This window comes from Molossus molossus, unplaced genomic scaffold (genome assembly GCF_014108415.1).
Source record: "Molossus molossus isolate mMolMol1 unplaced genomic scaffold, mMolMol1.p scaffold_m16_p_1, whole genome shotgun sequence".
NCBI lineage: Eukaryota > Metazoa > Chordata > Mammalia > Chiroptera > Molossidae > Molossus > Molossus molossus.
The window spans coordinates 145,416,517-145,433,056 of NW_023425344.1; the positions used below are offsets into that span (position 1 = coordinate 145,416,517).

Sequence of the window (16,540 nt, forward strand, 5' to 3'; positions counted from 1 at the left end):
TTTAAAAGCCTCTTTAAATAGTTGTTTAATGGTTTCTTCCATTTCCTTAAATTTATTCTTGAGATTTTGATCTTGCATATTTTATTGGGGCTCCTTAATATGTTGTACTGCTGTTAGACTTTCCAAAAAACCCAAAATGCAGTTTAGTTATCCTTTATGTAATGATTTAGATTCTGAAAGTATTTGAAAATGCTAGAGCTTGGGCATGATAATGATCCAGTTCTTCCTTGACAGCCACCTTTTGTGGTAACATTGGATGAAGTGGAGCTGATTCACTTTGAGCGGGTTCAGTTTCACCTGAAGAACTTTGATATGGTAATTGTCTACAAGGACTATAGCAAGAAAGTAACAATGATCAACGCCATTCCTGTAGCCTCTCTTGACCCCATCAAGGAATGGTTGAAGTAAGTATATCTGCCAGCAATTTCCCATTTACCCCATGAACCCTGTATGGTAAAAGGTGAGTATGGTATGTTGTACATAAAAATCTGATATACTGCCCAGCCAGTGTGGCTCAGTGGTTGAGCGTCAACCCACGCACCAAGAGGTGGCCAATTCAATTCCCAGTCAGGGCACATGCCCAGGTTGTGGGCCTGATCTCCAGTGGGGGGCATGAAGGAGGCAGCCAGTTGATGTTCTCTCTCATCAATATTTCTATCTCTCCCTCTCTCTCTAAAATCAATAAAGAAAAAAAAATTTTTTGAAAGATCTATACACATTTATAATTACAAAAAATGGGGAGTATTTTTTATTCGCTCTTTCTTTATACTGAGATGAGACAAAGTTTTTTTAATTTTAGTCATTGGCACCATATGCTCACACTTCAGCTAAAAGTGTTTCTCATGGAAGTACCAGAACCTCAATAAACAGGGAGGCATTTGTCACTGCCTAGGTAAAGTAAGAGGCTTGGGAAGGCATGGGTACAGTTTACTCTGCCTCCTGCCTTCCCCCTTCATTATCCGGGAAAGGGAGGTACTATAATTGTAGTCCCCTCTTCAGAAATATGTTGAGAACTTAGAAATAAACTGAGAAAAATAGAAATTTATAGTTTCCTTGAGGATTTTTCTAAGAAACATGTGCAGGTAGGTGATATAGAATCATAAATATTATGTGTAAATGCATATGACCTTTTCAAATCAACTTTATTGAGGTACAAGTTCCAAGTAATAATATTCACCAATTAAAGTATATGATTTAATGAGTGCTAACAAGTGTATACAGTCTCATACCTGCCATCATAATAAGGATATAGAACATTTCCTTCACTCCTAAAAGTACTCATACCCCTTTATAGTCAATCTCCTTAACCCCATCCCTGGTTTCTGTCACTATATACTTTACAGAAGAATCTAGAAGATTCTAGAATTCTACATATATGGAAACATACAGGATGTAATCTTTTGTATCTTGCATCCTTCACTTAGCATAATGCTATTGAAATATATCCAAGTTGTACATTAGTACTACATTTCTTATTATTACTAAGAAATATTCCACTGTGTGAATATTCCATATTCAACCCATTTACCAGTTAATAGATGTTTGGGTTATTTCCACTTAGGAACTATTATGAATAGCTGCTATAAACATTATATACAGGCCTTTGTATGGACATATGTTTTTATTTCTCTTGGGTAAATCACCTAAGATTGGAGTTGCTGGTCATATGGTTAAATTTATGTTTAATTTTATAAGAAACTATAACATCATTTTCCAGAGTGCTGGAAAATCTGCAGTGTGTGAGAATTGTAGTTGTTCCACATCCGCACCAGCACTTGTTGTTGTTGCGCTTTTTATATTAGTCACTGTAGTGGGTTTGTAGTGCTGTCTCTCGGTTTCAGTTTGCATTTCCATGATGACTGATGATGTTGAGCGCCTTTTTATATACTTATGTGTCATACAATACCTTTAATGGAGTATCTTTATATTTTTTGCTCATATCGAAAATCTGTTACTGAACTGAAGAATTCTTTAGGCCACATACAAGTCCTTCATCAAATATAGGTTTTGCATGTATTTCCTTCCAATAGTTTCTTTGTCTTTTCATTTTCTTAAGTGTCTTTTTCAAATCAGAAGTGTAAAATTTTCATGACATGTTTGGTTAACTTTTTATTTTGTATTTGTGCTCTTATGTCTTATCTAATAAATTTTGCCTAACTCAAGGCCATAAAATTTTTTCTCTCTTCTAGAGACATATAGGCTTAGGCCTTACATTCAGGTTTGTGATTCATTTTGAGTTATTTTTTACTGTGGTATAAGGTCAAGGTTCATACTTTGGAGATATATGTTTGTGTGTGTGTGTGTGTGTGTGTGTGTGTGTGTGTGTATTTATATATCTCAAATTCTAGCATGAATTGTTGAAAAGATTATTCTTTAGCCCAGCCAGTGTGGCTCAGTGGTTGAGCGCCAACCCATGCACCAAGAGGTCACCAGTTTGATTCCCAGTCAGGGCACATGCCCAGGTTGTGGGCCAAATCTCCAGTGGGGGGCATGCAGGAGGCGGTCAATTGATGTTCTCTCTCATCGATGTTTCTATCTCTCTCTCCGTTTCTCTCTCTCTAAAATCCATAAAGAAAAATAAAATTAAAAAAGAAAAAAAGATCCCTTCCCCATTGAATTACTTTGGCATCTTGGGGGGAAAAAAAATTGATCATGTAGGGGAGGGTCTATTTCTGAATTGCATTCTATTCCACGAGTATATGTGTGTCCTTATATTGATACCATACTGTCTTGTTTATTGTAGCTTTATAGTAAGTCTTATATCAGGTAGAGTAGTCTTCCATTTTTGTTCCTTTTAAAGGTTGACTAATATTAATTTGGCTATTCTATATAAATTTTAGAATTGTGTTTTTCAACAAACTGGTCTGTTTCATCTAAGTTACCAACTTTAGTGTTTGTATAATCTATAATATCCTCTTTTATTCCTAATGTTGATAATTTGGTTTCTCTTTTTGTTGGTCTTTCTAGGGGATTGAGATGTTCACTAGAGGATTATCAATTTTATTGGGTTCTTTTTCATCATTATGAAATGTCTCTCATTCCTAGTAATATTCCTCGTTTTGAAATCTACTTGCTGTGATATTACTCTAGACTTCTACCTTTGGTTAGCATGGCCAGTCTTTTTTCTGTCCTTTTATTTTATTTTTAATTTTTTTTCTTTATTGATTTTAGAGAGGAAAGGAGAAGGAGAGAGAGAGAGAGAGAAACATCGATGAGAGAGAACATCAATTGGCTGCCTCCTACATGCCCCCCAAGGGGGATTTGGCTCACAACCTGGGCATGTGCCTTGACCAGGAATCAAAGCAGCAACCTCTTGGTCCATGGGTTCATGCTCAATCACTGAGCCACACTGGCTTTTCTGTCCCTTTATTTTTAACTTACATTACTTTATATTAAAGTGGTTTACTTGTAAATAACATATAGAGTACATTTGGGTCTCACTTTTTTAAATCCATTCTGAGAATGTCTACCTTTTTATTGGATTGTTGAAAAAAGACCGTTTACATTTAATGTAATTATCAGTATGATTGGGTTTAAATCTATCATCTTGCTATTTGTTTTCCGTCTGTCCTATGTTGCTTCCGCTCTTTGTGTGATTTCTTTTGGATTAATTTTATGACTATATTATCTTCATAACTGGCTGATTAGCTACACCTCTTTATTTTACTTTTATAATAATCACTGTAAAGTTTACATATGTATCTTATCACAATCTGCTTTCAGATAATACATTGCTACTGTTGGAAGGTTCTTAAACTTCAGTTTCTCTTCTGTCCTTTCTGCTATTGTCATACATTATACTTTTGGGGAGGGGGAGAGAGAGAGAAACATTGACGTGAAAGGGACACATCGAGTAGCTGCCACCCACACAACCCAACCAGGGCCGGGGACAAACTGCAGCCGAGGTACGTGCCCTTAGCGGGAACCAAACCCGGGTCTCTCTGGACTGCAGGCCAACGCTCTAACTGCTGAGCCAAACTGGCCAGGGCCATACATTATACTTTTAATATGCTATGAATTTCACAATTTATTGTCATTATTTTAGCTTTAAAAGTTACCTTTTAATTAACAAAGTGAGGGGGGAAAGTCTTTTGTATGACTCATATTTACCATTCCTGGTGCTCTTCATGCCATAGTGTAGTTCCAGCCTCTGTCTCTAGCCTGCTATAACTTTTCTTCGCCTCATAAACTTTTAGCATTTGAGGTGCAGGTTTTCTGTGTAAATTATCTCAGCTTATTTCTTGAAAGTATTTCACTTTCATTCAGAAGGTGTTTTTGCTGGATATAGAATTGTACGTTTACAGTCTTTTCTTTGAATATTTAAGGTGTTGCTTCTTGTCTTCCACCTTTTAGGATTTCTGATGAGATAGCTGCAATCATTCTTTGTTCCTCTATTTTTCCTAGGCTGCTTTAAGATTTTCTATTTCTCATTGGTTTTCAGCATTTTAATGACTAGGTGTTTTGGTATGGTTTTCTTTATTATTATTCTAATGTTTGGTGTGCATTGAGCTTCTTAGATCTGTGGGTTTTATCAACACGTTTCCATTGTACTGGAAATGTTCTGGCCATGAATCTTCAAATAGTTTTGCTCTTTCCTCAGTCCTCCCTCTTTTTTTCCTGAGAGTAATTACATACATTTTCTTTTTTCATCTCATCATTATCTTCAAATTTCCCTCTTATTTCTTGAACATATGGAACATATTTCTAGTTGCTTTTTTAACATCTTTATTTGCTACTTCATCCATCATCTTTATTTTCTGGATCTTTTTCTGTTGGTTGATTTTTCTCCCGCTTCTTTGCATGTCAGGTAATTTGAGATTGGTTGCCAGACATTGTGGCTCCACATTTTGAGGTGCTAAGTTTTGTTACTTTAAATTTTTTAGATTTTATTCTAAGGTATAGTTAAGTTACTTGGATTCCGTATGATCTTTCAAGACTTGTTCTCAAGTGTCATGAGTGCTGGATCAGAACAGCCTTGAGTCTGGGGCTAATTGGTTCCATTGCTGAGGAAGCACTCTTCTGAGGACTCTTCCCGATTTCCTGTGTGTATTGAAGCAGATGGGAACAGGAATTATTTCCTCCTCTTTGTAAGGTCTGGGAATTGTGTGGCAAACCGCTTTAACAGTGCTTCTTTGCCCAGTTCTGATTAGTTTCCTCTCTTGCTTGTGCAGATCAGTTCTCAGCCATAGAATTGAGGGGATCCCTCAGCAAATCTTCAGAGCTTTCCTTATCACTCTATCCTCTAGTGTTTTGTCCCATAAATTCCAGCTGCGTCGGCCTCCCCAAATCCTCCTCTCTCTACCTTTCTGTCTCTTACTCTCAACTCAAGCAGCCTACCAAGTTCTAGGTGGGTTCTTCCTTCCTGAAGAAAATGTAAAAGAGGAAGAAAATGAATTTAGACTTACTTGGTTGAGGGACAGAGCTTACTGCAGTTGGAGTGCTGCTTTGATATGAGGCCTAGTGCCCTGGGAAACAAACGTCAGTCGTCTGGACATGTTCTGGTGGCACAGTGCAAAGAATACCTGATCCCACACATTTAAGAAAAGGCAGTCTGCTCTTCAGAGATTCTAATCACCATTTTGACAACTGGACACTCTCAGAAAATATAGAGCGTTGATTTTGACTTTGTGATGTTATTTCTCTCAGTTCCTGTGACCTAAAGTATACAGAAGGCGTACAGTCCCTCAACTGGACTAAAATCATGAAGACTATTGTTGATGACCCTGAGGGCTTCTTCGAGCAAGGTGGCTGGTCTTTCCTGGAGCCTGAGGGTGAGGTGCGTGAGTGTGGGGTTTCCCGTTATTATTTGGGCAATTAGGAGAATGCTGTAGAAATAGCATATGAGAGACCAGACCAAGTGGGAAAAGCTGTGAATACATCTTGGTATTATTGTTTCTCCAAATGAATTTTAGGGTAGATGATAAATTAACTGGGCATTAGTAGCCATTGACAAGAGTTCCTTGAAATACAAAAACTGTTCTTAGTATCTGGGGAAAAAATTCTTCAGTGCATTTTGCAAAAATTGTTTTCTAAAAAATGGTCCTCCCACTTCTGCATAATGCATTATTACCCAGAGTATTTCTGCAGTTAATATTTCTGAACAAAGAAGTATGATGTGAATCTTTAAGAAATATGAATTATGGCCCTGGCCGGTATTGTTCAGTGGTTAGAACCTTGTGCGCCCCCACCACCATGCCCGCCCCCCCCTCCCCCGCACTGAAGGGTTGGTTGCGGGTTTGATTCCCGGTCAGGGGCACAAGGGCACGTACCTAGGTTGCAGGTTCGATCTCTGGCCCTGGTGGGGGCGTGTGCAGGAGACAACCAGTCGCTGTGAGGATTAACAAAGAAATAAGAATTATGAATTAGAGATACATAGGGTATCTAATAAAACAGTATCATTTTTCTCTAATTCACCAGGGTAGTGATGCTGAGGAAGGGGATTCAGAGTCGGAAATAGAAGATGAGACTTTTAATCCTTCAGAGGATGACTATGAAGAAGAAGAAGAGGACAGTGATGAAGATTATTCATCAGAAGCAGAAGAATCAGGTTAGTCTTTACAGGGAAAAGTTTCTATGGCTTTCTAATCTAATGTCATTTCTGGAAACTACTTTTGTAAAAGGAAAGAATTGTCATTCTATTCCAGTCTAATGACTAGTGCTTAATCGATTTTATTCCAGACTATTCCAAGGAATCATTGGGCAGTGAAGAGGAGAGTGGAAAGGATTGGGATGAACTAGAGGAAGAAGCCCGGAAAGGTAAATTATTTTGTTTGTTTGATTGATTTTCTTGAGGCACATATTTCTAACAGATTTCAATCCTTAACCAATGGAGAAAATGAGGTCTGGGATTGCCTATATTCTCCAAGAGGCAGACGGCTTAATTGGATGCTTTTTTCATATGGTCAAGCCCCCGATGGGCCCATCGCCATGATAGCCACATAGTCTTATCAGGCTCCAGAATTAAGCCATTAATTTCCCAAATCTAAGTCCTATAATAGTAACTTTTTAGGCCTCTTCCAGGTTAGGAATGTTTTCAAAGTGCCAGTTTAACTACTCTGAAACCAAATGCCAAATATAAGTTGAAGATAAAAGGAAATGCCCTGGCAGGGTAGCTCAGTTAGTTAGAGCATCCTCCCAATACACCAAGGTTTCGGGTTCAATCTCCGGCCAGGGCACCATACAAGAAGCAACCAATGGCCCTGGCCGGTTTGGCTCAGCAGTTAGAGTGTCGGCCTGTGGTCCAGAGAGACCCGGGTTCGGTTCCCGCTAAGGGCACGTACCTCGGTTGCAGTTTGTCCCCGGCCCTGGTTGGTCATGCGGGTGGCAGCTACTCGATGTGTCCCTTTCACGTCGATGTTTCTCTCTCTCTCTTCTCTCTCCCTCCCACTCTATCTGAACAAAAAATGGAAAAATGTCCTCGAGTGAGGATTTAAAAAAAAAAAAAAAGCAGCCAATGACTGCATAAATAAGAACAACAAATCCATGTTTCTGTCTCTCTCTCCCCCACTGTTCTCCTCTCTGCCCTTCTCCTTTCCTCTCTCTCCTCCTCCCTCGCCTTCCTCTCTCTAAAATCAATAAATAAAACTTTTTAAAAAGATGAAAGGAAATCTCTACTGTATCCTAAGCATTGTGATGGGTACTTTGCCTAGATTGCCTTATTCAATCCTTATTTGTTTATAATTTTCTATTTTATAAACAAACCAAGGCTCAGAAATATTAAGTATTTGCCCAAGATCACACAACTGGTAGGTGAGTCAAGATTAAAGTTTAGGTCTAACTCCAAACTATATTCTCTGTACCGGTCCATGCTGTCCAGTAGTGTTAACCTGGTTCTCTCATTTAGCGGACCGTGAAAGTCGTTACGAGGAAGAAGAAGAACAGAGTCGAAGTATGAGCCGGAAGAGGAAGGCATCTGTGCACAGTTCAGGCCGTGGCTCTAACCGTGGTTCCAGACACAGCTCTGCACCCCCCAAGAAAAAGAGGAAGTAACTTCTGAACTTTGGCCCTCAGCTCCATTCTTCCTCCAGCCAACCCCTGAAAATTTTACATGACAGAAACTGTATTTTTCCTTTTTTTCTTTTGAAGTTTTGCCATTTGTGTTTATGGGTTTAGGGGGCCATTTGTGTGGACCAATCTACTCGGGGAATTCCAGGCCCACCAGGACACGTGCCAATGGCCCCATCCAGATGGCAAGGCAGGAGGTGTTTCTTGAAGAAGGGCAGAGGCTTCCGCTGTTAATAAATACCGTTTCATTCCTCTCTTCCTGTCACCTTCTGCCAGGACATCATGGGCTTCTGACATCTTATTCTTTGATGTTTCAAAGCTGTATTTCCAAGATGTTGGTACAAGGTGACTCTTACCTACTTGTACCGTGGTTCTTGACCAGCAGATTTGATCCACCATCCTACCCTACGGCCATGACCTTCCTCATATCTCGTAAGTTCCATCTGTGCAGGACTCAAGAACAGGTTCTTGGAATTTGCTAATGGTTATGATAAACCATACAACTTGAGCTAGTGAGGCAAATTAGGATGGTACCTCTGTCTGAGTTTTCCTGCTTTCTTGCCTCATGCAGATTCTGGGGTATTTCTGCTGCCTTGAAGACGTAAGAAGCAGCGGCACTCCCTGGCTTGGTGTCATTCTCCTTTCAGATTCACGCATGGTATATTGGTAGAAACAAAATTACTGTTGTTGATTTTCTGATATACCTTAGTAAGAATAGCTGTGCCTCCTATACTGCTTCTAGGTGGAGGCTCATTACTAAGGAGTCAACATTTAGATCTGGAAGGGGTAAGAGTCGTGCCTTGGGCCTAGAATACCCTGATGAGAAAAGAAGAGAGGAAGAGAGGCCACATCTACAACAGGGCCTCTCGTCACTGCTGCTCCTTATTTTTACTTGTCCTGCATTGTCCTGTATTTATCACAGTTTCTGTTGAACAGCTTTTTAAGTATTTGGGGAGTTTATCTTGCCATCCTCCCCCTCCTGGTTCTCTGCACCCACCTGTTCCACTGCAGTTCATTCTGTGTTCTGTGACTTTAAGAGAGGAGGGGGGAGGGGATCTCAAATTTTGTTTATTTGTTTGTTTGTTTGTTTTTTCTCCTTAGCAGTAGGACTTGATATTTTCAATTTTGGAAGAACTAAAAGATAAATAAACTGTGGTTTTTTTTGTTGTTGTTTTGTTTTTGTAAATTTAGCTTTTGTGACGGTTCTTTTGCAGTTCCTGAAAGCAAGCCTGCTGGCCTGGTAGAGGGCTAAGGTGTTAGAAAATAATGCCTTTGTCTAGCTAGTGTCACAAAAACAAGCTCACATTCTAAACTTTCATGATTAAGTTGAGAGATACTAGACATCACAGTAAACCAAATTCATGGCTTAGCAAGTTACTTTATAAGGGACTTTTTACTGTGGTTCCCTCATAGAGTTTAGAATGGAATAGCACTTGTTCTATCATGAAAACAAATCTTCAGTCATCTCCTTGTAAATAGCATGGAAGGCAGCAGCAGCTTGAAGGGACACTTTCAGACTTCCTATTGGGGTAAGCTGGTCTTCGGGGCTAACAACTGTTGGGGAAGGAAAAAGAAACATGTCAGTAGTATCATTCAGTTAAGAAACACATGCTGGTTGCTAAGGATACGGAGTTCCTTTATTTCTTAGGGAGATTCAGTCTAGTGCTATGATGAAAACAAGATGCTTTGGGAACACACAGAAGTGGCACCTAACCCAGGATGGAGGAATTAGAAAAGGCTTTCTGGAGACAATCCCTGAACTGAGTCTTTAAAAAGTAGAAGATAATTGCCCAGGCCGGTTTGGCTTAGAGGTTAGAGCATCCGGGTTCTGTTCCTGTCAAGGGCACGTACCTTGATTGCGGTTTGTCCCCGGCCCTGGGGTCGTGTGAGAGGCAGCCAGTTGATGTGTCCCTCTCTCCCTCCCTCTCACTCTCCCACACTATCTGAAGATAGATAGAAAAATATCCTCAAGTGAGGATTTTTAAAAATGTAGAAGATAATGCCCTAGCCAGTTTTGCTCGGTGATTAAAGTGTCAGCCTGCAGACCAAAGAGTAATGGGTTCGATTTCTGTCAAGGGCACGTACCTCGGTTGCTGTTCGGTCCCCGGGCCTGGTCGGGGTCATGTGGAAGGCAGCCAGTCGATGTGTGTCTCTCCCTCCCTCCCTCCCTGTCTGTCTGAAAATAAATAGAAAAATATCCTCAGGTGGGAATTTAAAAATGAAAAGTAGAAGATATCTTAAGCATGTGCCAGGACATGAGACTATGACAAGTCTGGAAGATTGTGAGGCGTGGCAGAACGAAGCTGTGCAGAGAAGCGGGGGCCAGATCATAAAGGGCCTTTGTCTTCCAAGGAATTCGGTTTTAACTGAAGGTATTAGTGATGGTTTTTGTTTGGTTCTAGAAAAATGGCTCCATTATTTGGATAATATATTCAGAGGTGACACACAGATCAGGAAGGGTAGTTAGGAGGCTGTTGAGCAATTCAGGAAGGAAATGAAGGAGTCTGAAGTACAAGAATAAGGGTAGGGAGGTAGGGATCGATTCAGACTATTAAAAGAGGTAAAATATAATTTTATGATAAAATGTTGGGAGTGAGGAGAAGATTGGAATCAAGGATGATCAATTTGGATAACCAGATGGATAGTGGGTGAGAGGGAACATAAGGCACAAGGTTGTAGGTGGGGGCAGGAAGGTACTAAGGGCATATAAGTAGTGACTTAGTTGGCTGTAAGTCAAAATTTTATTTAAAATCGGGTCTAAGGGCGTGCCCGGCTAGCTCAGTCTGCAGAGCATGGGACTCTTAAAAATCAGGCCTAGAAGCCTAGATTTGAGATGATTTCTAGGTTACAAGTAAAATCCTGAGTGGATGCAAACACCTAGGAAAACGGTGTATGGATAATACAAGGCTAGGAATTGAACCAGGGGAATCCAACATTCAAACCCAGGATGAAGACCCTGCGCAGGAAACAGAATCTCCCAGAGTGATAGGGACAGTCCAAATGGCCTAAACCAAGGGAGAAGAGTTTAAAAAGGAGAATGAGAAAGGTCAAGTAGGATGACTAAGAAAACCAATTGGAGTTGGCAGTAGGAAAATTGATAAGAACAGAGTGTAAAGTATTTGGATGAAAAGTTGATCTTAATTGAACAGTATAGGCACCAAAAGAGTATTGTGCACTGATCAGCCATTCAGCAAATATTTCAAGGAGCCACGTTTTGAAGTGATGGGAGAAAATATAGCTCAGTGCTGGAGGAGTTTTGAAGCCGGAAATGGAAGGGAGGCCATAATAAGGAGATTACTATAAATTTTTCTTATGACTAAAAAAATTGAGAAGCATTCATTGGCCTTAGGGATTTTGAGGTCACCAGAAAAGGCTTAAGAGGTTTTCCCTTACGTACAAAGGGCGTGGAGGTCAGGAGAACTTGGCACGTTTGGGAAATGGGGACAGGGATAGAAATTGGGAGTTAGGTGGAAAACAGCCAACAGAGATGGCACTTTCCATGTCCTAAGCACTTTACACAATCCCCCCTCAATCCTTCACTGAAGTGCTCCCTTAATCCTCGTGACGTTATGAAAGAGGAACCACTATTATTCTCATAGTTGAAACGGGCACAGAGCGGTTCAGTAACTTGCCCAATATCACACTTAACTAACTAGTGGAATATAATGAAGAATCTTTGTCCACTGGTGAACTTGGAAACTCGGTCTGAAGAGTTTTCCTCAAAATTTCTTATAATTAGTAAAAAAATAAATTTTTTTTTAAAAATTTTCTTTTTATCCTCACCTGAGGATATTTTTTCATTTTTTTGTTGTTGTTCAGCTCGAGTAAGAGGAAGAGAGGAAGAAAGAGAGAGAGCCCTGGCCGGTTTGGCTCAGCAGTTAGAGCGTCCGCCTGCGGTCCGGAGAGGCCCGGGTTCGGTTCCCGCTAAGGGCACGTAACTCGGTTGCAGTTTGTCCCCGGCCCTGGTTGGTCGTGTGGGTGGCAGCCACTCGATGTGTCCCTTTCACATCGATGTTTCCCTCTCTCTCTCTCTTCCTCTCTCTCCCTCCCACTCTGTCTGTACAAAAAAATGGAAAAATGTCCTCGGATGAGGATTAAAAAAAAAAAAAAAAAAAAAAGAAAGAGAGAGAAACATTGATGTGAAAGGGACACATCGAGTGGCTGCCTTCCGCAGGACCCAACCAGGGCCGGGGATAAACTGCAACCGAGGCATGTGCCCTTAGTGGGAACCGAACCCAGGTCTCTCAGGACCACAGGCCAATGCTCTAACTTCTGAGCCAAACCGATCAGGCTAATTTTTTTTCTTTTTTTTTAATCCTCACCCGAGGACATTTTTCCATTTTTTGTTCAGATAGTGTAGGAGGGAGAGAGAAAAACATCAATGGGAAAGGGACACATCGAGTGGCTGCCACCCGCACAACCCAACCAGGGCCGGGGACAAACTGCAACCAAGGTACGCATCCTTAGAGGGAACCGAACCTGGGTTTCTCCAGACCGAGAGCCGATGCTCTAACTGCTGAGCCAAACCAGCCAGGGCTAATTTTTTTCTTTTATCGATTTTTAGAGAGAGAAAAAGGGAGAGGGAGAGAGAGAGAGAAAAATCAGTGACAGAGAACATCAATTGGCCGCATCCTGCACGCCCCCGACTGGGGATCAAGCCCACAACCCGGGCATGTGTCCTGACCGGGAACCGAACCAACAACCTCCTGGTGCATGGGTCAACGTTCAAACACTGAGCCACACCGGCCAGGCAAATAAAAATTTAGTATCATGACTCAAACATGTACATAAATCAAGTTTCACAAAATGTATACTCTGTGCAATGTACAGTGATACTTTCTTTTCTACGGTTTTGTGGGGGGGGTTTCCTTTAAACTCTGTGATTTACTAATTTAATCTCACCATCCATGAATGGGTTATGACTGGAAGTTCGAAAACCAGTGATCTAGTCTAGTGACTAGTCTTAAATGCCTACCCAGCCTAGCGGCTAAATAAGTGTGTGAAGTCCCAGCTGTGTAAGGTAACGGAGCAGTGACAGTCCGAGCAGGCCCACTTAAAGGCATTCAAATGCAGATATTTGTAAAATATATTCTTGGTCTGATTGCAAAGAGTCTTAAAAACAGATTTAAGAAGAATGTGATCAAATGCACAGAAACACTATAGTAGATGGAAATGGGAAGAAACCAGTGCAACGAGACCAGTTCAGAAAACGTACCGCAGTGGGAATGTAGTCAAGACACGTCTGAAGTGGAATGGATAAGACTTGGTCACCAATGTAAGATGTGACGGAAGAGGGAGGTTGGTGTCTACTTGAGAGATGGGGTATATGACAAGGCATCGAAAGAGAAGAGGTGTTAGCTAACTTTACAAACCGTATGTGTGAGAGGTCAGAAATTCTGGTGTTTAAGTTTGACTGAAAAGAACGCGGTGTTTCGAAATGTTCTTATCTCAGACATCGAGATTTGTAATAGACTCATCATCATGAAGTATGTGGGCTAAAGTTGACAATTGACTATTCTGAGGCTTGATCTAGAAATAAACGGAGCTGTAGGGATTTCAATCCAGTTTGTATCTCATAAACTTTGTAGCAGTAATTATGTCTTGACGGTAAAACAGGGAAAGTATTCATTGTTAGGATGATTTCCTTAAAAATAAGTGGAACTGAGAAGTACAAAAAATTGATTACTCACTGTCGAGCTCTTGCTCGAGAATGTCTCGTCCTGACTCCATGATCTGCCACAGTTTCAGATACGCATATCCTACTTCTTGACATTCTTCATGTTCATCATCCATAGGATCACTTACCACTGTGAACTTTAAACTAACGGGGGGAAAAATTACATTTAATTTAGCACTGCTGATACCCGTAGGCTTAAAAAATAATAAGGCTAAAAGTAATCATAAATTAGACAATGTCTTCCTTGAATCACTTTTTCTTTGCCTCCATTTTATAAGATTACAACAGCAAAAGAGTGAAAAATTGGCATAATTTAAAGTTACAACCAGTCCCTGGCCAGGTGGCTCAGTTGGTTGGAACGTTCTCCGGTACACCAAAAGGTTTGGGTTTGATTCCCAGTCGGGGCACATACCTAGGCAAACTGACCAAAGTTTCTCTCTGACATCAATGTTTTTCACACTTTCTCTCCCCCTTCCTCTCTGTCTCTAAAAAAAAATCAATAAAAACATCCTCAGGTGAGGATTAAAAAAGTGTATTAAAAAAAAAAAAAGTAACAGCTAGCCTTGAAAAGAGGGAACTGCAGATAATGTAATTGATTAGATAGAGATATAGATATCAATTGATATTATATAACTGTTGATATATAATTCCTTGCAAGATGGTTTACAATTTTGATGAAAGATTTGATATGGGCAATGGAGGTGTTGCACAAAAAACAATAAACAGGAGAAGTTAGAAGAAAAGGTTTTAAATTTCTAAATAAAAGTTGGGTACCGCCTGGCCAGTGTGCCTCAGTGGTTGAGTGTTGACCCAAGCACAGAGAGGTCACCAGTTTGATTCCCAGTCAGAGCACATGCCCAGGTTGTGGGCCGATCCCCAGTGCGGGGGGGGGGCGGGGGGGGACAATGCAAGAGGCAGCCAGTCGATGTTCTCTCTCATCAATGTTTCTTTCTCTCTCTCTCCCTTCCTCTCTCTCTAAAAATCAATAAGAAGAAGAAAAAAAAGTTGGGTACCAAGCTTGAGCATAGTAAAGGGAACAGAAGACATACAGAATTGCACCCAACCAGTGTGACACAGTGAATTGAGCGTCGTCCCATGGACTGAGGTCCTGATTCGACTCCCAGTCAGGGCACATGCCCAGTAGGGGGTGTGCAGGAGGCAGTTGATCAATGTATTTCTCTTACATTGATATTTCTATCTCTCCCTTCCTCTCTCTCTTAAAAATCAATAAAAACATGTATCTTTTAATTAAATTTTGTTTTTTTATCCTCACCCGAGGACATTTTTCCATTTTTTGTTCAGGTAGAGTGGGAGGGAGAGAGAGGAACAGAGAGAGAGAGAGAAACATCGATGTGAAAGGAACACATCGAGTGGCTGCCACCCGCACAACCGACCAGGGCCGGGGACAAACTGCAGCCGAGGCACATGCCCTTAGCGGGAACCGAACCCGGGTCTCTCCGGACCGCAGGCCGACGCTCTAACCGCTGAGCCAAACTGGCCAGGGCAAAACATGTATCTTTTAAAAGTCCTCACCCGAGGATATGTTTGATTTTAAAGAGGAAGGGAAAGAGAGAGAGAAACTTCAATTAGTTGCCTCCCATACTCTCCCAACTGGGGACTGAACAGCAAGCTAGGTATGTGCCCTGACTGGGAATTGAACCTTTTGGGGTATGGGATGACTCTCCAAACAACTGAGCCACCTGGCCAGGGTGAGCAGTCAACACTGATTATTACTACCTTGCCTTAGCCTAGCAAAGAATGATACTGAATTCCAGAGACCTATACCTACTAAAATTTTTGAGAAAAATTCAAGGACTATAAATTCATTATTTTAAACATTTTGAAGTGTACAATTCTGTGTTTTTTAGTGTCGTCACAATCTTGTGCAACCATCACTACTATCTAATTCCAGATCATGTTCATTACCCCACCCCCCAATCCTATACTCATTAAGCAGCCATTCATTCCCCTCTCCCTCAGCTCCTGGCAACTACCAGTCTACTTTCTGTCTCTCGATTTGCCTATCCTGGACATTTCATAATCCTATGCTTTTTTTTAAACATAGGTTTTTTATTGACTTTTTAGGAAGGGAGAGAAATAGAAGCATCGATGTGAGAGAGAAACATCGATCAGCTGCCCCCTACTGGGGATCGAGCCAGCAACCCAGGCATGTGCCCAACCAGGAGTCGAACTGAGACCTCTCAGTCCATGGGACAACGCTCAATCCACCGAGCCACACCGGCCTGGCACATAATCCTATACTTTTAAAAAATGTCTTTATTGATTTTAGAGAGAGAGAGAAAGGAAGAGAGAGAGAGAAACATCAATTGGTTTCCTCCCACATGCACCTGACCAGGCATTGAACCTGAAAACTGGGCATGTGCCCTGACTTTTCCATACACTGAACAATGCCCAACCACTGAGCCACACCAGCCAGGGCATAATCCTATATATTTTTAAAAGCAAACATTGGCCCTGGCCAGTGTGGTTCAGTGGTTGGGCATCATCTAATGCAGCAAAATGTTGCCGATTAGATTCCAGTCAGGGCACATGCCCAAGTTTCAGGCTCAATCCCCAGTAAACAGCAGGCAGGAGGCAGTGGATTGGTGTCTCACTATCACATTGATGTTTCTCTCTCTCTCCCTTCCTTTCTTTCTAAAAATTAATTTTAAAAATCTTTAAAAACTAAAAAAGAACAAACAGCCCTAGTTGGTTTGACTCAGCGGTGAGAGCGTCAACCTGAGGACCGAAGGGTCTCAGGTCCGACTTCCGGTCAAGGGTACATACCTGGGTTGTAGGTTTCATGCCTGGCCCTGGTGAGGGTCATGCAGGAGGCAACCAATTGATGTGTCTCTCTCA

General features: G+C 41.2%; 2 protein-coding genes across 7 annotated transcripts in view; one reads left to right on the top strand and one right to left on the bottom strand.

Annotated features, from left to right (window-relative positions):
- SUPT16H (SPT16 homolog, facilitates chromatin remodeling subunit) overlaps positions 1-9,178 on the top strand; it is a 55,267-nt gene extending 46,089 nt beyond the window's left edge. The window contains exons 22-26 of one of the 2 annotated variants that reach the window (XM_036254402.1): positions 235-404; positions 5,647-5,776; positions 6,418-6,547; positions 6,679-6,756; positions 7,844-9,178. In XM_036254402.1, coding sequence (XP_036110295.1) covers positions 235-404; positions 5,647-5,776; positions 6,418-6,547; positions 6,679-6,756; positions 7,844-7,989 — 654 coding nt within the window. In that variant the 3' untranslated portion in view covers positions 7,990-9,178. Of the gene's footprint in view, positions 1-234; positions 405-5,646; positions 5,777-6,417; positions 6,548-6,678; positions 6,757-7,843 lie in introns of those variants that run through there. The other variant, XM_036254410.1, reaches the window with a different exon arrangement.
- Positions 9,179-9,227: 49 nt separating this feature from the next.
- Positions 9,228-16,540, bottom strand: part of RPGRIP1 (RPGR interacting protein 1) — an 85,748-nt gene continuing 78,435 nt past the window's right edge. For all 5 annotated transcript variants that reach the window (XM_036254373.1, XM_036254363.1, XM_036254391.1 and 2 more), the window contains 2 exons: positions 13,695-13,825; positions 9,228-9,558 (listed from right to left, as the gene is read on the bottom strand). In XM_036254373.1, coding sequence (XP_036110266.1) covers positions 9,446-9,558; positions 13,695-13,825 — 244 coding nt within the window. In that variant the 3' untranslated portion in view covers positions 9,228-9,445. The remainder of the gene's footprint in view (positions 9,559-13,694; positions 13,826-16,540) is intronic.